Source organism: Gracilinanus agilis, chromosome 4, assembly GCF_016433145.1.
Source record: "Gracilinanus agilis isolate LMUSP501 chromosome 4, AgileGrace, whole genome shotgun sequence".
In the NCBI taxonomy this organism is placed as follows: Eukaryota; Metazoa; Chordata; class Mammalia; order Didelphimorphia; family Didelphidae; genus Gracilinanus; species Gracilinanus agilis.
Window position 1 is genome coordinate 123,179,419 of NC_058133.1, and position 21,176 is coordinate 123,200,594.

At 33.0% G+C, this 21,176-nt stretch overlaps 1 protein-coding gene across 1 annotated transcript in view; it reads right to left on the bottom strand.

Moving 5' to 3' along the window:
- USH2A (usherin) overlaps positions 1-21,176 on the bottom strand; it is a 1,059,501-nt gene that overhangs the window by 637,243 nt on the left and 401,082 nt on the right. Inside the window, exons 26-29 of the mRNA XM_044674959.1 lie at positions 19,110-19,383; positions 15,250-15,453; positions 15,047-15,127; positions 12,046-12,231 (exon numbers count right to left, since the gene is read on the bottom strand). Of these exons, the coding sequence (XP_044530894.1) occupies positions 12,046-12,231; positions 15,047-15,127; positions 15,250-15,453; positions 19,110-19,383 (745 nt within the window). The remainder of the gene's footprint in view (positions 1-12,045; positions 12,232-15,046; positions 15,128-15,249; positions 15,454-19,109; positions 19,384-21,176) is intronic.

Sequence of the window (21,176 nt, forward strand, 5' to 3'; positions counted from 1 at the left end):
TCTTGGATTTACCCAGCTTTCCCAAGCACCGAAAGACTTTCTGGCCAGATTTGAAGACAGTTCTAGAGTGAAAAAAGTAACCTACTTTAGCTTTTCATTTGATTTCTGGATGGTCAGATGCAAATTTGAGGGTTTGCTTATTTTGTTTGGCTATAGTACCTTTTTAGAAGCTGGGCTGTCTCCATTTAGGCAGCATCTTGTTCAAAAGGCTCTCTCTATAATCTCTGAATTTCCAAATCCAGTTGTTTTTTTTTCTTTCTATCTTTATCTTTGTCGTCTCCTCTACAGTCTTTGAAAGTAGCATGCTCTTCTGGTGGATACTCTTTTTCATCATAGATTTTCATGAGTTTTCTCCTGGTTCTCCTCCTACTTGCCTGACTACTTTCTTTGTAACATCTTCAATAATATCATACCCACCAATCTTGAGCAATCCCCAAAGCTCTGTCCTGCGCCCTCCTTTCTCCCTTTAGATAATCTCCCTCCAATCAATTTTATCACATATGATGAATTCAATAATTTCTGAGAAAGAATCCTAGACTTATCTTGGTCCAATCTCTCTCTTAAGTTCTAGCATGGCATCACCAACTACCTTTTGGACATCTCAGACTATATATTCCTTAGGCACCTCAAAATATATGTAGAAAATAAAACATCATCTTTTACCTCTTTCCCCTGCTTTTCCTATTACTTGGGCTTGTAAATTCTATGTCATCCTAGAATCCCTACTCTCATTCTGGATATACAATTTTTTCTCAAGTCTTATGTTTTCTAACTTCATTTTATATGTGTGTGTGTGCATCCATTCATTTATTTGTTTGTTTATTTGTTTGTTTATTTATTTTATGCAACCCTTCTTTTCACTCCTATATAAGGCAGTTCTTCAGTTATCTAATATTTAAACCATAGTGAGTCCTTATTACAGGATCAAATATGAAATAGTGGGCTTAGAATTTAAAGTCCTTCACAACCTAAATCCTTTCTACTACTGCAGTCTTATATTTGACTTCTGAGCACTGACTGTACATTCCAGCTATATAATGGTGGTCTCTCACATATGATATTTCATTTCTGAACAATATGACTTTTTATTTCCATGTTTATCATGATATGAAAGAAGGCATACACTGCTAATGTCAGAAAAAACTCATGAACGAACAAATTGAAAAATGGTTTACTTCAATCTGCATTCAGACTCCATCAGTTAAAGAACTTTTAAAGAACTATGGTAATAGATAGCCTTTTTCATCATGTGTCCCTAGGAGTTGTCTTTGATTCTTACATTGATATAATAGGTGTCATTCACAGTTGATCATCAGATATTATTGCTATTGCTGTATACAACATTTTCCAGGTTCTGCTCGCTTCACTTTACATCATTACTTCATATGTCTTTCTAGATTTTTTTGTGATCATCTAGTTTGTCATTTCCTATGACACAATAGTATTTCATTTACCACCATTTATTCATCCATTCCTCAATTGATGGACAACCCTTCAGTTTCCAATTCTTTATGGCCACAAAAAACTGCTATAAATATTTTTGTACGAATAGATTCTTTCCCCTGACCTTTGATCTCATTGGGATTCAGATCAGTGGTGGTAATGCAATTTTCCTATATCCCCTCTAACATTTATCATTTTCCTTTTTTGTCATATTAGCTAGTCTGGTAGGTGTGAGTTGGTACCTCAGAGTTGTTTTAATTTGCATTTCCCTAATTAATCGTGATTTGGTACATTTTTCATATGGCTACAGATAATTTTAATTTCTTTGTCTGAGAACTGCCTGTTCATATTCTTTGAACATTTATCAATTGAGGGATGATTTGTATTCTTGTAAATTTGATTCAGTTCTCTATATATTTGAGAAATGAGGCCCTTGTCAAAGGCATGAATAATATGTTTTTGCCTTGTCTCTCTCATGCCTAAAATGTTCTCCTTTCTCACTTCTGTACCCTGGTTTCCTTCAAAATTTGATTGCAAAAAGTCTTCTCATTACCCTTCACCCCACTAGTGTCTTCTCTGAAATTACTTCCCATTTACATTGTGCATATGTAGTAGGTATAGAGCTGTTTTTTTTTGTCTCCTCCATTAGAAGGTGAGTTCCTTGAGATCACAAATGCCTTTCCTTTGTTTTCCCAGTACTCAGCACCATGTCTGGCACATAGTAAGCACTTAATAAACATCTATTAATTAACTGAAAATGCTTCTAGGCAAGGGAAATGACATGAAAAAAGTTTGAAAGAGAACATGCAAGTTATCTTTAGAAAAATTAATTTAGTTTGATTGGAATAGAAGGTAGTATCATTAAAGGGTTAGGAAGTTTATCAGAACTAGACTGGATAAGATCTTAAATTTTTTAAAAATGTGGGAATTTTCCTATAGTTAATGAGGAAATACAGAAAATTTTGGAGGATAAAAATATAAAAAACCAAATGCATTAAAAATATTAATCCTAAAAAGGTAGTAGATAGTTGAAAGGGAGAAGATAATTGGGAATGTGACAGTACTGAATATTATGTGGCTAATAATTAATTAGCAAAATATTTTAGCCAAAATACCTTGACTAGAATTGTAGCAATTAAATAACAAGGGCACATTGAGGAAAAATACTAAGATGAGATGGACAAAACTAAAAAAACACTAAGATTCTGTGTGAAGAGGGAAAATGTAACACCAGTGAGTACAAAGAGAGGGAACTGATATTAGACCACTCGGGCTCCTATCATGGCTCTGATTTTTACTTTCTGAGCTTGGATGAGATATTTTACCTTTTGGATCCTTAGCTTTATCAGCTATAAAATGAGAGGATTGAACCTCAATGTTTTTGATAACATCGAAGCCTAATTCTTACAACTACAACTATAACCTGAATCAAAGAAAACTATGATTCTGAGCCCCATTACCAATGATTAGGAAGTTAGAACATTTGATTTGGGAAGAAAGATCCAAATGTCGGTTTATGATACTGTAACCTCCAATCAACAATCCAATGGATTTGTGAACTCATTGTTGGTAATATGATCATATAGTGTATTTCTTCCATTCATGTCTACTTATCCTATGTAATCATTATCCAAATTCTTCCATAAGTATCCCTTGAATGGGGAGAACTGAAGGATCGCTCAATATGCCCAGACCCTTCCTTGAACTGTGTTGACATATTTATATGGGTATAACAGAGCAAGAAGTTTATATATCAGTTATGCCTCACTTCCATAACATGATTACTCCAACTGTTTTTTTGCTTACATACTTCTCTAGTGGGTCAGAAATATATTTTTCTATTACTTTTGCATCATCATTTGGGAAAGGTAGTAGTTATAGAAGCAGTAGAGTTCTTAGCCACTATTCACCACCACAGAATATTTGATGAGCAAGTGTTTGTTCAGATAGTCCATTATTACATCATACTGTCTCGTTTATTAGACAGGGAGCTCCTTAAAAACAGGAGCAATCTTTCACCTTTCTAGGTTTCCCAATGCTTAGCACAGTGTCTGGTATTTAATACATATTTATTGACTGAATGACTAGACTTCCCAACATCATGAAATATGATTTAGAAATAGAATGGAATTGAAATGCTTATTGTAATTCTTTCTCTGCAGAACTCTTAAGTACTAAACTTATATATACATTAATCTTTGTATTCCATTTCTGATCAGACATCAATTTCTTTCTAGTGCTTAAGCTACTCCTTAATAGTAAATTATATACTTAGGATGCTGTCCAAAAGTGGAAAACACTGCTTAAAGAGGTACTGAGTTCCCTTCTTTAGAAGTTCTCAGACACAGGCTAGAATTGTTAGGAATGCTATCATGGGAATTCTTTGGGTATATTTTTGTATTAGATGGTGTAAAAAGTCCTAATAACTCTAATTTGGGGGATATAAAGCCCATCTCATGCAGTCAGTTCAGTATTTGATAATGAGTCATTTAATTTTTGGTAGATAATCTGCAACTAGGTAATAAACTCCCTGAGGACAGAACCTCAATTCTAATGCTTCTGTATCCTGAACATATTTCCAAGTCTATAGCAATGGAGAATAATATGACGCTTCTAATTCAGTTTCAGCCATCATCTTGGAAAGCAGCTCTGGTAGAGATGCAGCTTAGCAAATATTCCTACAAGTGCCACAGCCAAAGCTCCCAAAGATCCAGAAAGGGAAGTCCTTGTCCGTAAAGTCTCTGGCTCTGTCAAATAACTCAGCGTCAGAAACTGATATGATTTTATTGTGGAACTGAGTTTAAACAAAAGGTATTACCATTACCATCTGCTTGGCCATTTTACCTTATTGACTCTGAGACCTTTTCACCTTACTTATGGCTGAAATCTTCCATTTTGTATTGTCTTCCTTCATAACAAAGAGAGCTCCTTGAGATTGTGTGCTATTTTCTTTTTTTCTTTCATTTTACTTTTTCTGTTTGTATCCCCAGTGCTTTGCATGCAGTAAATGCTTAATAAATGTTTCAGTAACTCATTCTCTTTGTATGTTTCTCCATCTTTTCATCCATCTTTTTAAACCCACAAGATTGGTGTGTTCTTAATAGGAAATGTAAAAGGTAAAAGTACTGACAAAGTCCTAGGTGGTCTGAAGCTAATACACCCTGCCCTCACCTTTTCAACACAGAAATGTTCCTCAGGGGGTTATATACTGAGAACTTGATTTCTACCCATTATTGAACTAGGATATTCTTGATTCAAAACTTTGGTCAACATTGAGTCACGCACACTTGATTGCTCTTCATTAATGGAGGAAGATGCCTTCAATTGAAAGTTGATTCTCATAATGCATAAGGTAATGGATAAAGATGCTTTGGAGAAGGAAAAGCTTAGAAAGAAAGAATATGACTAAAAATATGAAACCTAATTGGACCAGCATTCATACGCAAGGGCTTTGAGACCCAGGTTTTCTGTATTCTTCCTCTTGAATTTGCTTTCTTCCCTTCAGCTTAAATTAGAAAAAAAATCACCTTCTGGCTCTGTTTCATATTTCTTTTTTATTTCCATAGCTTCAGAAAAATAGTAGTGTTATTTCTGACATAGCTCTTTTCTGGAAGAGTGTAGTAGTAAGGATAGTGACACCTTCATTTTTCTTCAAGTAGAGGTGCATGAAAGGATACTTTAACTCTTTCTAGTTTGATGTTACCAACAGTCTTTTTCAATCCGTTCCTCTGTTTTTCCTGTACATTCAACAGGAAGTAAAAAATCTGTGTGGTCTGTGTCAAGGACACATATTATGATGATGAAAATAATGATAATGATGATAGCATTCATATAGCACTTTAAAATCTACAAAGCACTTTATAAACAATATACCTGGTCAGCAAATGCCATTACTATCCACATTTTGGAAATGAGAAAACATGCAAACAGAAGTTAAGTGATTTGTCCAGGGTCACACAATTAGTAAGTATCTGAAGCTGGATTGAAACTAATATCTTCCTAGCTTCAGTACTCTAGGTGTCAATTGCTTCAGGGTGTCAATTGTTAATTCGTTGTCATCTTCTTTTTAAATAACATTTGTGTGCTATTTGGGGATTATTATTAAGAATTCTTTTTTTTTATGAAGGAGGATTCATTGTAGATAAGTTTTAATGGATTTGATAGTTCTCATTAAGTATTTCTTTCCCAAGAAAAACTGTAGCTTTATATTATGCCATATTTATATAGATATATTGTACCTTTATATCAGTTTCCAATTTCTGTTATATTCAAATACCAGGAAATCTCTAAAACATGGCTCCCCAAAACAAATTTAGGGAACAAGTTGGCTAAACAATACCTATAGGCCAAGAATCCTAGGACCACATTCACCGATAAAATGAAATCGTCTGTCACTTGCTAGGTTATTCCTGAAAATCCATCTCAAGGACTTTGTGCTAAAATATGAATCTTCCTAGGAAGGATAATATGTTAGTGACTATCAATAATTTTAACAATAAGAATTAAGAAACTAAATAAATTTTGGTATAGGTTAATTTGGATTAAGAAAAGAGAATATGAAAGCACTTTGATGAGAAAAGAGGATTTGAAAGAACTGAGAGAACATCATAGAAGAAAGAAAAGAATGAATAACAAGGAGTTTCAGGTGTCAGAGAAAATCTTCAAACTTATAATTCTGCCTAGGGTTTATTGTCCTTAACATCTTGATTCACTGTTAGGCTCTGCCCAGAGGGAAGAAAGGCTCTGTGGAATAAAGATCTAGGCAGTGCCTAAGTTTTATTCTAATATTCTGAGATATACCTAAGAAGTAGCATGTTTTCTTTCTCTAACCTTAAGTACAAATATTTTTCCCCTCATGAGAAATGAATCACTAGGGGATGTGAAGGATAAATGAAGGGTAAAATGAAGCTGAGGAAGAACTTTGGAAAGGGACCCACTAAAGGTTTAAAAAGAGGATTTTGAATCTAGATTTCCCAGAAAATGTTGAAATAACAAATAAAACATTAAATGAAACATTTGGTTAGATACGATTACTTTGAATTATAATGAGAAATTTTTCCTATAAAAACTCCTTCTGAGAATGTGTGTATATTTGCATATATAAATATATATGCATATATATATATATGTTGGTAGGGAATAGGGGAAATAATATTCCTTAACATTCAAGTAAAATCATATCTTTAAAAAAGTAACCTTATATTAGTTGAACAAAGGATAAAAAAGGTTTATTCACAATTTAGTGGGGAAAGATATTTAAAATCACTATCCCTAATGACTAAATGTTGTGGCAGTTGGACTAGAACAAGGAATTGACAACAATTCTGCTCAGCTTTCATAATCAAATGGATCTGTGATATTATCAAGGTAATATTTCTTCCAATGATCAAAATCACTACCCATATATGCTGGCCTGTCCTGGATGATGCCTGCCAATGACTTTCATATGTATACCACATAGTCAACAGAGGAATAGCCAAATGGGGACTATTCTGTTTTCTATATCACTTAGTCAACTGTATGATGGCAAAAGTGAGATCTCCCATGAAATATCAGTTAAAAGAACTTTGGTGTTCCCTACTAATTCCCTTATTGAAGATTCCATCAGTGCATTATAAAATCGCCATTAAAATGTTTATGTAGATGGGGAAATGGGCATAATTATTAATTTCTTACCTTTTATAAAATATTAATAGAGTTCAAAATTTTTTCAACACGATATTTTTTCATCCTTTAGAATTAAAAAAAAACAATCTATCTGGGTCAAAAGGTACACATAACTTTTATAATTCTTTGGATATGATTTCAGATTGTTCTCCAAAATGGCCAGATTAGTTCCCACTTACACCAACAGTGTATTAGTGTTCTTAATTCCTCACATGCCCTCTAACATTTGTCATTTTGTCCTTTCATCATGTTAGCCAATCTGTTAAGTGTGAAATGATATCTCAGAGTTGTTTTGATTTGCATTTCTCTAATCAATAATCATTTAAAGCATTTATTATATACTTTTATATATGTACATATATATTAGATTTCATTTAAATTGTCTATTCATTTCTTTTGAAGTTTATTTCCTAAATTGACTAGAGAAATAGGAAAAGACATACATGTTCCAAAATATTTATGGCAGCTCTTTTTGTGATGGCAAAGGACTGAGAACTGGAAACTGAAGGGATGTCCATCAATTGGGGAAAGGATAAACAAGTTGTGACTTAACATTGTAATGGAATACTATTGTTCTGTAAGAAACTATGAGCATGTTAATTTAGGAAAAAATGCAGAAAGATCTATATGAAATTATGAAGAATGAAACAAGCTGAACCAAGAGAACATTATGTACAGAAAAATATTGTTTGAAAAATGACTTCTGTGTGTCCACTTCCAGAGAAAGAAATGATAAATAGAAATAAGCAAGACATTGCTTTATATGTGTGTGTGTGTGTGTGTGTGTGTGTGTGTGTGTGTGTGTGTGTAATTGGTCAAATGATGACTTCTTTAGTGAGTGGGCATTATCTGAGTATTTTTTAAAAATCAATTAATAGACTTAAATTTTTTTAAATCTTATCTGAAGTTATCCAGGTGAGCAGTGATAAGGAACAGAACTATGGTGGCAGTTATATGAATGGAGAGAGGGGATGATATGAAACTTTGAAGGAGTAGAATCAATGACACTTGACAACTGTTTAGACATGGCAAGTGAGAGGTAGTGAGAAGTCTAGGATGACTCTTGGATTCTAAATAAGAATTCCTGGAAGGATAGTGATATAACAGTAAAAAGAATTCCATGGAATGACTTAAGGTACACTTTTATGACTTAGTCTACATTATTTCCCCTACTTTCTGAAGAAAACACATCAGATATATTGAGTTTAAATGTTTTAGTATTTATAATGTCAGACAGCAAATATTATTTTTGAATTATAAATTTGTATTAGAAACTTATTTGAATTAAAAATAAAATTTTCTTCTTTTGCTAACATTTAGCGTTTAAACTTCTTGAGAGTTATTCTGGGTCACTTGCTCAATTTTTTAAATCATATAATTTCATAGTGTATAAAATGATTTTTCAACTTGAGAATTGTACTTAAAATCATATTCTTGATTTTATACTTTTATCAAAAATAGACTTTAAGATATGTTTATTTAGTATTTATTTAATATGAGATATATTTTGCATGTATACAAATGTACACATATTAAAATATATTCAAAATATAAGACTATTTTTCTTGATTTTACATTTTTATGTTTAAAATATTAAAAAGGAAAAACGTGAAATATTTCATAAAATCATCTATGTTGAATACATAATCATTTATAATCAGATTCAAATTTCTTTTGTTTTTATTTTCCATATTTATTAGAAATTTGATATAAAGAGTTCTTTCTTTTTAAAATTTTTCCCCAATTACATGTAAAAAGCTTCAAACATATTTCAAAGAATATTGAAATTTCCCCTTCACTCCTAATTCCTTTAACCCCTTCCTCTTTAAAATGGTAAACAATCTAATGAAGATTTCATATGTGCAAACATGTAAAACATTTTCCCTTATTAATCCTTTTGTGGAACAAAACTCAAACAGAAAAAAAAATTTAAAAAGCAAAAAAAGTTTTCTTTGGTCTGGATTCAGACTCCATTTTTTTTCAGGAAGCAGATAGTATTTTTTTTTATCATGAGTCCTTTGGAAGAGTGTGGATTATTTTATTGCTGAAAATAGCTATTATTCATAGTTGTTTATTGTAATGTATTCTTGTAACTGTACAACATTATCCTGGTTGTGCTTATTTCACTCTGCTTTAGTTCATGTAATTTTTTCCAGGTTTTTCTGAGCAGTTTTCCTTGATGAGTCCTTGAAAGATATTGTCTAAGCTCTTTTATTTAATCATGGCTTTCAGGTAGTCCAATGATTCTTAAATTCTCTCTCTTGGATTCCAGGTCAGTTGTTTTTCTCATGAGATATTTCACATTTTCTTCCATTTTTTGCATTCTTTTAACTTTGATTGTTTTGTCATGTCTTATGGAATCATTAGCTTCCATTTTCCCAATTCTAATCTTTAGGCATGATTTTCTTGAGTGAACTTTTGTACCTTCTTTTCCATTTGGCCAATTCTCCTTTGTAAAGAGTACTTTTCCTCAGTGAATTTTAGTACCTCTTTTTCCAAATGGTCAAATCTGTCTTTCAAGAAGTTTTTCTCTTTGGTGTATTTCTTGTTATATTTTTCAATATGGTCAATTCTGCTTTAAAAAATTCTTTTCTTCTCTGGATTTCTGTGATTCTTTTACCAAATGGCCTATTCTACTTTTTAAGATATTAATTTCTTCAGAATTTTTGGGGTATCCTTTACCACACTGACTCTTTATTCATGGTTTTCCTGTGTCACCCTAATTTCTTTTCCAATTTTTTCTTCTACTTCTCTTATTTAATTTTAAAATACCTTTTGAACTTCTTCATTCATTTTTTTTGGACTTGAGAACAACTCATATTTTTCTTCAAGGTTTTAGATGTAGCAGTATTGACTCTGTTGTCCTCTTCTGAGTTTGAGTCTATCCTAACACCAAAATGACTTTCTATGTTGAGTGTCTTTTTTTGTTAATCACTCATTTTTTGTCTTTTTCTTCCCTTTAAGTTTAAAAAACTGTTAAAATTGAGCTTCATAACTGTGGTGAAAGGAACACTATTTCAAGCTTCAGGTCTTTTGTGCATCTGCCTTCAGAGCTGGCACTAGGGATGCATTTGCTTTCAGTTCTTTCAAAGTGGTATGATGTAAATAGAAGTATGTCTAATACTCTCCAGATCTGTGCTCTGGTCTGTGAGAAACCCCAAGTACTCTTTTCCCCCTTGGAACTGTGAGCACAGTTCCCTGCTCTCATGTGGCCATAAATGCTGATGTATGCTGGTACTCCTCCTCAACTGTGACTGTGACCCAGAACTATGACCTGATTCTATGTATGGGCAGTGAGACAAGAATCTTGCACTCAGAGCCAGCAAAGAGACCCCTGTAATCTCTTTCTGAGCAGATGTATGACTCCCCCTTACTATATGTGGCTGAGAGTTCCAAAAGCCTTGGCTTGCTTAAGTTTTGCCAATTGGGGCCACTCCTGTTGCACTGTACTCCATTTCTGCCTAGCAGCCCTACAACCCTCCTTCAGGATTTCTAAGTTATATTGGGCTGAAGTTACTTCATCTTATCTTTTTGTGTTTTATGCTACTTCAAAATTCAATTTGAGGCATTATATTATTGCTTTTCAGAGGGTAATTTCGTAGAATTCAGAAGGGTCCCTTACTCTGCCATTTTGGCTTTTTCCTTCAAGTTTCTTAAAGCTAGGGACTATATTTTGCATAAAATGATTTCTAGAATTTCACTTTGTATGTTTTAAGTTTTCTGTACTAGGACATGAATTTCTTCTATTTATATTAAAAGTGCCTAAAATGTCAGGATATTGTTAGTTTTGTTTAGTTGAAAATTCTGGGCTTGGAAGTAGAAAAAACAAGTTCAATTATATTTCCCATATTGACTACTAGCCCTGTCATATTGGGCAAACCACATAAATTCTCTGAGCCTCAGCTTTTCAATCTGCAGAATGGTGATGATTACACCTTTACTACTTGCTTTACAAGGTTGTTGCAAGGAAAATATTTCATAAACTAGTATAGGACCCTAGGGAATGTCATATAGAAATCAGCTAAGGGAACTGGAGAGTTTAGCCTGAAGAAAAGGCATAAAATGAATAGGATAGCTAAGAGCTAAAGGGTTAGCACTCATAATAATATATAGGAGTCTCAAATGGGTAAATTAGGTTTAATGCAAGGGGAATTTCTTAACAATTACTTATCTAAAAATTCAATGAACTATCTCTGGAGGTGATGGATTCCTCTCCTCCTTATTTAAGATTGAATGGCCACTTGTTTATGATGTAGAGGGGATTCTTGTTTAGAAACAGTAGAAGCAGGTGCATCTCCAGATTATGTGATTATCTTGGAAGCATTACAGAAATGCAAGTCTTTATAATATTATTAAACTATATGAAGAATATTATGGATATAAAAACTCTACCATTTCTACATGCCACACTATGCCTTTGGCAGAAGAACCAATCAGATGACTTGCTGCCAGTCAGACTCTTAATCCCCTAACAATCCCTGTATCTGAAACAACACAGTCCAACCAGAGATTTCATAATACAAAATCTTTACTGGGTTCAACTTGAGTTTTATCTAAAAAGTAATTTTAGAAGATGGGAAAAGGCTGCATATTTACAGAGTAATTAATGACAGTTTATAAACCACTTTCACTGCCCTATCAGATAGCATACCTAAATCTTTGGAAATGGAGAAAAAGTCATTGTTGTCCTGAAACAACCAAAGAATATTCAAAGAAAAGAAAATTCAAACTTTATCCCTGTTCTGAAATTATTTTCCTGAATAGACCATGATATTCCCCATATCAGGTAGTTGGTATTTATTTGTACAGATGAAGAAGCATCCTTGAAAGCACTTAAGAAAACATTTCCCAGCTTAATGAGAATTTTTATTCAAAAACAAACAAAAGCCAAAATCCTCTTTTCTTTAATCTACTCTATTAAGCAATGCGATTTACCTGTGAGAGCACTGGTGTTGACAAACTCAACACTGGCAGCAGGTACATGAGGACCATTCTTATCATATGCCTTCACAATGTACTTCTCAATTATACCTCTGACCCCAACAGGTTTATCCCAGGTCACTTCAATGCTGTAACCATTTATGCTGTGAGCTCTTGAGGGAGTTGGCACACTTTGTGGAGCTGTAGAAGGATAAAATCGAAAATAGAGAAAATGGCAGTTCTGAGAAGACTATTGCCCCTATTCTTCAACTTTTAATGATGGCAGTAAATCAGACTCAACCATTAGCATAAATACAATTTATTAGAGTTGTAACTTTTCAGCATTGATTTAATATGACTGCACATCTTGAGCCATTCAGTTCAAGCTATATTTCAAAACCATCAAAACTCTATCTACATAACATTCTTCCTTGTCTAGTCCAGGTTTTCCAAAAACATTGAATGTATCCAACATGTTTAAACATCACTCATAAAAAAGGAGGTGGATGGTAGGCAGCTAACAAGTTCAAGCAATATAATGATGTAACACTTTGAATCAAGATAATTAGACTGTTATTATACAGAGTAGTTTGACATTTTTATATCTTGAACACAAAATATCACAAATGTGATAATGTTCAAATGTCTGATTTCATTTTCTAACTACAATTTCTCCCCAAATTAACTTAAAAAAAGCAAAGCTCAAGCAGGTGAGATATAGGGGACACATTCAAAACTGCATATTTGGTTAGAAGAAAGATGAGCTTGTACAAAGTTGCTCACAGAATTTTGTTTCAAGTTATTTATTTTCTTTTTAAATGCAAAAAATGGAACTGGAGTGTTTAAAAGAAATCAAGTGCCATTGTCACATAGATACATAGTTCCCTAATTTTTTGAAAAATCTATACCTTTTATTCATTAGATTTTGCTTTAGCAAGTCAAGATTTGGCCAGCAATAACTTCATCACAGAAGACTGCACTAGGGACACCGAGAAAAAGCCCAAGGAACTCCATGGCAGAATGATGGATGATGGGCTTTTTAGAAATGTATGTGGACTCCTGGGCCCTGTAGATGGATGATCACTCCTGTTTTCCCATATCAAAAATCTTCTTTTTTTTTATTCTACTGTTTAGATGAGTAAAATAACAATTTGAGGAGTAAGGTGTATATGAGTGAGAGAAATGGGACTAGGGGAATAATTATCAGCAGTAGATTTAAAACATTATAGGTGTTTATAATAAATAGCTATAAGCTATGCAATCAAGTTGCAAGTTACAGACAACACTGTAGTAATATTGATTTTATTAGTTCTGAAATGCAGCACAGGGCAAGGTAAGGTACTGTCTAGCAGATGGTCTTCTCATAAGGGACATAGCAAAACTGACTCAAAAATAATTAAATAGTGCAATTATTCTTCAACCCTTGGGAACATGTAGCTGCTCAGTGCTGTGGTCAGATTGTAAATATAAATTTATGGCATAAACATATGTGGTCAGATCATTACTACAAACCCAGAGTTCTATTTGCTCACTTTCAAGATAGTTTTCAAAATGGGGGAAATGAAGCTATGTAAACAGTGTGGTTTCAAGGTACCTATTTACCTTGCTGAATTATGTTGTGAGCAGATTCTTTTTATTGTGCCTGCTACTAGTGAAGAAGAGTTTGAAATATGTGGGCAGAGCATATAAAAGTACGATTTGAACACAACGAATCAGAACTTAAGAACTGTCTAGGAAATGTTGCTAATACTTCCTAGTATTTCTTGTTTTAAAAATTAGGGGATTCGATCCTATTATTTCATAGGGTGACAGTTTGGGGACTGGAAGGGACCTTAGAACTGACTGATTCAGTAAGATCCTTGATATCTCTAAAGATGACAATATGAAATGGAGGGACATCTAGATAGAAAAGTGGATAAAGTGCAAGGTCTGGAGTCAGAAAGATCTCATGAGTTTGAATCTTGTCTTAAAATGGCATGAATTGTTATTGCCCTCATAAAATAGAAGTTCCATGAGTGTTGGAACAATTTGTCATTTTACCTTTGTAAAATTTTATTTTAAAATTTTGTTAAAAATTGCCTACAATGGTGCCTTACAAATATGTCATGCTTTTTTGGGTTGGATTACAGTTATTCAGATGATAGCATCTGATTTGCATGGCTCTTTCATGTTTTTATAGAGTGAATTTTAACCTGTCCAGAACACATCTTCCATCTAAAACATTCTCCAAAGAACTGTGGAAGTAGGAAAAAAGAAGAAAAACAACTTCTTGATCACATAGATCGATGGGAATATGACTGGGGGATGTAGACTCTAAGTGATTACCCTAATGCAAATATTAATAATATGGAAATAGGTCTTGATCAATGACACATGTAAAATCAAGTGGAATTGCTGGTTGGCTACAGGAGGTGGGTGGGAGGAGGGAAGGGAAAGAACATGAATCATGTAACCATGGAAAAATATTCTAAATTAATTAAACAAATAAAATTTTTCAAATTAAAACAAACACAAAAATAAAACATTCTTCAAAGGTAGCTAACTTCCTTCTGCAACCTTTTTTTGTAACCTAAACTCCTATTTTGGAGAAGCTAAGTAATGGTATGAGGTTGGGATGTTCCTGTAACTAGTGAATGCTTAAAGATTAAGAATTACACAAAAAAGGGAAAGACACACGAATTTTAGCATAAAATTGGACTTTTTAAAATTTAAACTCATCATAAAACTGTATGAATAATACTTTGTATTTCTAAGCAAATCTCTAAGTCTATAAGTTGCATAAAAGAGTGATGTCAACTTGCTCTGCAAAAGGGAATTTACTCATCTGGGAGTTTTCTTAAAAAAAGGAAATCACAAGTCTGATCTTTATCCCTATTTAACATATAATGGCATACCTTTGGCCTTTATTTGCCCATTTTGTACAATCCCAAGATCAGCACACATACCTAAATCTACAAAATAAATGCACAAGGAAAAAGAGGAAGATATTTGGAAAATATTGGAAAACTGAATTTACCTGTTCCTTTTGTGCGGCCACGGCTCCAAAGACTTTCTGCTGATCCTCCTTCATTTGAAGCCACCACTCTGTACAGATATTCTTAAGTGGAAACAATAAAGAGCAAGATAAGAAGTTATTCATGTAGACCTGACTCGGTGTGGAGGAGAGAAGGAGGTGAGCAAGAGACATGTAGCATTTAATTTAAGGAACCAACATGTTACCTGTAAATGGCTGTAGACCACTCTCATAAACACTTGGCTCTTTCCCCTGGTAAACTAGGATGGAGTCATTTCCCCTGCAGTTAACAGCCCTGTCAGTTGATAGGCATCCATCCAGATTGACTCTGACAGCACTGCTGGACACAGATGCCAAGTTAACGACAGCACCTCGTGTAAATTTAACATCCTTCATGCAACCACCGAAACCTAGCAAATAGTAAGGGATTCGTATCACATAAAGAGCTTGAGTTATTAATTAACAATCATTTTTGTTGTCCACAGCACTTTATTTTCTATGACAAAGAGATTTCTAAGATGCAAATATTAACTTTTAAGATGTGTTGGAGAAATCCTTCCTTTTATTCTTGATTTTATCAGGCAAAAAAATTGTTATATTTCTATCATATTGAATGAATAGATACTTATTCCTGCACATCTTCACTCCATGATGCTTTACTCTTTTCTTCTCTCACAAATAAGAGGCACAATGCCTTCACTTAATAAATGCCTGTTGAATGACTGTTCTCTAGACCCAGAGTAGAATTCTCTGTGCACACACATGCTTTAAGTGTCTGTGAAATCAAATTTAACTAAATGTGACTTTTTGAGGCAGAAAACTACTTACTTGTACCTTATCCATGGTTCCCTTCAACTACTGGGCACCTAAATATTGACTTTCCGGAAAAGAAGTAACAAATTAAATTCTATCCCCAGACACTATTTTAAATAAGAGACCCAAAAGAATAATTCATCTAATTCTAATATTTTAAAAACACTACTCATTTTTTAAAATAGGACACTTTAAATATTCCATGCAAAGAAGGAAGATTGGTCCTAAACTACATCCGAATTAATAAGTATAAAAGTTACTTAATAAGTGTTTTGGAGGCCCAGACTTTATCCTCACATGAATAATTAATCTGAGAGTCACTGTATCCCATTCTTTTCAATGAGGTATGTTCACATGTTTGGTTCTCATATTCTCGGACATACATAATGGCTCCCATAATGACTTGTAATCTTCCATTCAGGAGCAGGCTAAGGACGAAGATTCAGCTTTATCAGTAGTAATACCATGGCTTTTTACAAGAATGCATATTTTACAGAGTAGATTTCAAAATAAACATAATATAGGAAAGACTTATTAAGTTTTAACCCAGAATTTGGATGAGATGGGTTTAGATTATTCAATATTTTTGTTAAAGAACCATAGGGCATCTAGTCAGCCAGGGAATAGCAGTTGCTTTGAATTACATGCTATTTTGAGTAAACAGACATCAGCTCAATGAGGTTTGACATTATTCTGCTTGGGAAGAAATACTGAATTGTAACTAAAGAGGGCAAATACAACTGGGTTTTATAGGCCTCTTCAACACACAAACTATCTTTTAACAGAACACTCTGGAGTTTGAAAGAATAAAAACAGATGATTAGTAACTTCCATATTAAACTCTACCAGCTGAAAGTAGCAAAAGCAAATAATACAATGTTTAGCACTAAAATAAAAGTTATTTGTGACAGAGACCAGATTATTTTATTCAGCATTTATGTCACCTCAGTATTAGATAAGTCTCCTAACACTAAAATTATTTACCTAGTTTCCTTGTTAGTGTCTCCCACTGTTTAATTCTCTTTTTTTTAGCCTAGACTGATCAATACTAATAAACTAACCCGAAAATAAAAGCAAAACTTGAGGGCTCAACTTGAAGGAAACTTGAATCCCTTATTCTGGCATGGATTTAAGGATAACACTTGGATGAATTATTTTACTTCTACCATAATTTCCCTATCAACAAAAATAAAAATGGTAGAAGAGCCAAACATGAGTGTTGCAAAAAACAAAAAAACAAATAAAAATCCGTAGACGGATTCTTAGGCAAAGAATGACCTTCTAGTAGTTACAAATGGTACTGTTTTGATAGTATTGACTCATTTTTATCTTTTACCAATCCTCAGCATAGAAAATATCTAGGTTTTGAACAGCACACGGTATTAGGGTCCATGATGACATAGGTGCCAAACTAAAGTACCCTCACTGAGTGTGAAACTAAAGTTACTCCCAAATCTGAAACTACTGCAATAGCTGAAATTGCTGATTATGCTACACCCAATTCTGATGGTGACTTGAGGCATCAAAGTCCCTCACTCATTATATCTTTGTTGTGATTCTTGAATAGACATAGCTCTTACCCAAAATAAGGATAGAAGAGAGCAAAAGGAGAGCACAGGATTACAGAACAATGCCATAAAATATATATTCTTAAGAAATTTTATTTTCGCATTTATTTTCTTAAATATGCAGTTTAAGATTTAGATAACAGTGGCATATTATGATTAAGCAAGACAGAGATAAGATGTGTTCTGATAGATCAGAGGCAGTAAGGAGTCACTGTGATTGGAGTATTGGACTTGAAATTGGGAACATCTAAGTTCAAATACAATCTCTGACACTTCCTAGCTTGGTGACTCTTATCATGTCACTTCTGTCAGCCTCAGTTTTCTTAACTATAGACGGGGATAATAATAGCACCTGGTTGTTGTGAAGATAAAATTAGATAATATTTATAAAATGCTTATATAGTTCTCTATATAACTATGAAGATCCCATCATATAGTAGGCACTTAACAAATTCTTGTCACCTTTTATATTTCAGGTTATGTCTCTTCCATTTTTATCCTGTTCTATATCTCTTTAAATATTATGTAAAAGATTACAATGCAAATTTTATTGGAACCAGTGCTTTCATGGGGGATCACTATACTTTTAGCCCATGAGTTTGGGGATATAGAGCAAGCTTCTATCATAACTTAGTTTCCATGTCTCCATATTTCGAGATCAAGAGGTACTTTCAGTCTAACAATAGGTTTTCACTTTTTGTTCTATAAGAAACTTAAGAACTTGGAGAAACATGTAGAATAAAATACTTTTAGTAAAATTACTTCTCAAGTGTCATTACTATGCTATGTCCCAATTATTTATTAATCCTATCCTGCTACCCTTTAAAAAGGCTAGTTAAATCTTGTCACATTTCGCCATTTTCTACTTAAAAACAAAGTGGGATTAGTGGAATTTTAACCATTCATAATAGGTAGATCTTAATTTTACTTGGAGTGACGTTTTTGTGGAACTAGATTTTGCTATGTGTCCAGTAGTTCTAATACATTTCACAGCTAAATAATAAACTCAGACTAATGTGGGGAGAAAAGCAGAATAAGCAAATTCATTAAGTGGGTCCTTCCTTCTGTTTTTACAGCAACTTTTGAAAGTGAAGGGTTTTTTTATTCATACTTTCTATTTCATAATTGACAACATATTTACATTTCTCAAGGATATTTGAATTTAAAAATTCAAGAGTAAGCTAACAACTTTATTTTCTCATATTTTTGATCAAACCAAAAGGACTTGATGACACAGATAAATATTAGTCCTGAAAAAGAGAAATGTAAACAGGGCAAACTGATGGATTTTTAACCATTTTATGGAAAAAATTGTTCCTACTTATAAAAATACAAATTTAATAAATGTCTGAATATAATCTATATAAAAAAACAAAAAGGAATATATACAAAGAAATATTAAAAATAGATATGAATAATGCTACATAGATGTTGAAGGCATTCAGTGCTAATAATGTCTGTGAATAAGTAGGTCTGCTAGCAGTATTGGGGGATATCAGGTACAGACCTTTAAGAAAATACTTTGGAATTCTTTTTAGTTCAGGTTTTTTATAAAGTCAAATGTGTTTTTAGCCTAGAGTCATGATAGAGTACCAACCTATCACAAATCCAGCAGGAAGACTGATCCTAAGGACTGACCACATTCAACCCCCATTCATTCTTGAATTTCCTTTAGTGAGTTTTACCTTGTTCTAAACTTAGCTCTTCATAGGTGTCCCGCAGAAATGGTGGAATTCCTCCAACATAGAATGGGGAATTCACCATCAGTGGCTGTGCACTGGATTCTGACACATGCTCCATCAGTTCATTCAGACTTGCTGATATTACTGAGCCTGCCTTTTTCACGGTTACTTTATTCCACTTTCCATCACAATAGGAGAGTCCCAACCATAGATCCACTTTTGTAAAAGTAATACTGGTTTTTAACAGGAAGCTCAGCAATCCACTCTTCAACTCTGTCTGTATTTCAAATTAAAAAAGAAAATAGGTGTATAAAAAGACTAGAAGATGACAGCATAGAAGGGAGCAAAAGGTCAATTTCAATAGAAGAGCAAGAAATTCCACTCAAAGTACTCCATAAAAACGTTCAAATTTATACTATGGAAGACCGAAATAGCATATAATAAAAAAATACATTGCCAGTTTATAATTGACATCAATAATGAAACAATAAGTCAAACAAATTCATACCCACTAATGATTAGAAAATGTGATATAGTATGAATTAGACTAAAACAAAGTATTTCTATTTTTCTCAGATCTTTTGCAACAGTTAGAAGATTAAAGTCTAACATAAGAGACATTGGGGGGGTAAGGACAGTTTGAACTATGGCTCTATTTCTATTTGAGTTTTTAGAAAATGAGAAAATAGTACTTCATATATCAATTTAATTTTGGGAAAGAATATGACAAGACAATAAGAAAATGAAATGTCAAAGTTGATTAGGCTTATTTTTATTGCTTATAGCAAACTCAATTTCAAATTTATAAGATATATTTTGATTCTATATTTCAGTTTTATTATTTCAAATATCTAAATAACATAATTGTTTCTCTATATACTTTTAGATTAATGTAGCATTTTCTAATACAAACTCACTTTACCCAAATTTTGTGTTAAAGGAAGGTCTCCATACATTTTTCTCCCAATTCCGTCATAATGGTATAGTTTACCATTCTCTTATTTTGATAGTAGACAAATTAGAGACTAAAATTTAAGAAAGGATTATTTCAAATGAAGAATATTAGATTAGCTGAGAGAGAAAACATTTCTGTATCCTTAGTAAAGCTTGGTGAAAAGCAGTGAAAAACGATTGAAAGTATATGGAAAATGGCTACTTAGAGGAAGTGAATATGGTCTTTATTTGACATTTTCTTTATTCTCTTGCAAAATGCCATATACATAGAAGGTCCTCAATAAATATGGGGGTGGGGGTGGTGTATAAAGAAGCAATGAATTTTGAATTATATAGGTTTGTATTTTGTCATATATTAATAATATATGCAAGTAGCTAGATGGCTTTGTGGATTAAGAGCTAGGTTTAGAGTCAGGGGATTCTGGGTTCAAATCTGGCCTCTGACACTTCCTAGCTCTGTGACCATGGGCAAGTCCTTAAACCCCATTGCCTAGCCTTTACTGCTCTTCTGCCTTGGAACCAATATACCATACTAATTCTAAGATGGGAGGTAACAGTATATATGTCAGATTTCTGAACCTGAGTTTTCAGTCACTTTTCTTTGGTTCTATGATAACTATGTGTTATTTGGGTTTTTCACCACCACTTTTTGAGAGCTAATGTTATCATGACACATTGTGGCCTAGTTATAATTTTTAAAGAAGAAAATCTCAAATACATCCAAAGAAATTAAAATGACTTTAGCATGAATTAGAGGGGAAATAATTTAATTTCCAATACTTCTGAAACCAAAAATTGGAATTTCCTGAACTTTTTGTGAAGAAAGTTTTGCCATTTTTATTGATTTTCAAGGTATTTGTCTTGGATTTAAAATGTAAAGAGGTACATTATCGAATATTTGCATAATAATAGTAATCTTGATAATAAAACAAATCACAACTTTAGTGATTTAAATTTGAAGAAATTGAAATTTCCCTGGAAAAGAATGACTGAAGTTATTACAATATTTTATATATATATACATATATGTATGTATATATATATGTTTTAAGTTACTTTTCTCTTAAAACATAGTGCAAGCCTATTAATATTAGTAAAAACATTTTAAAGTAAATA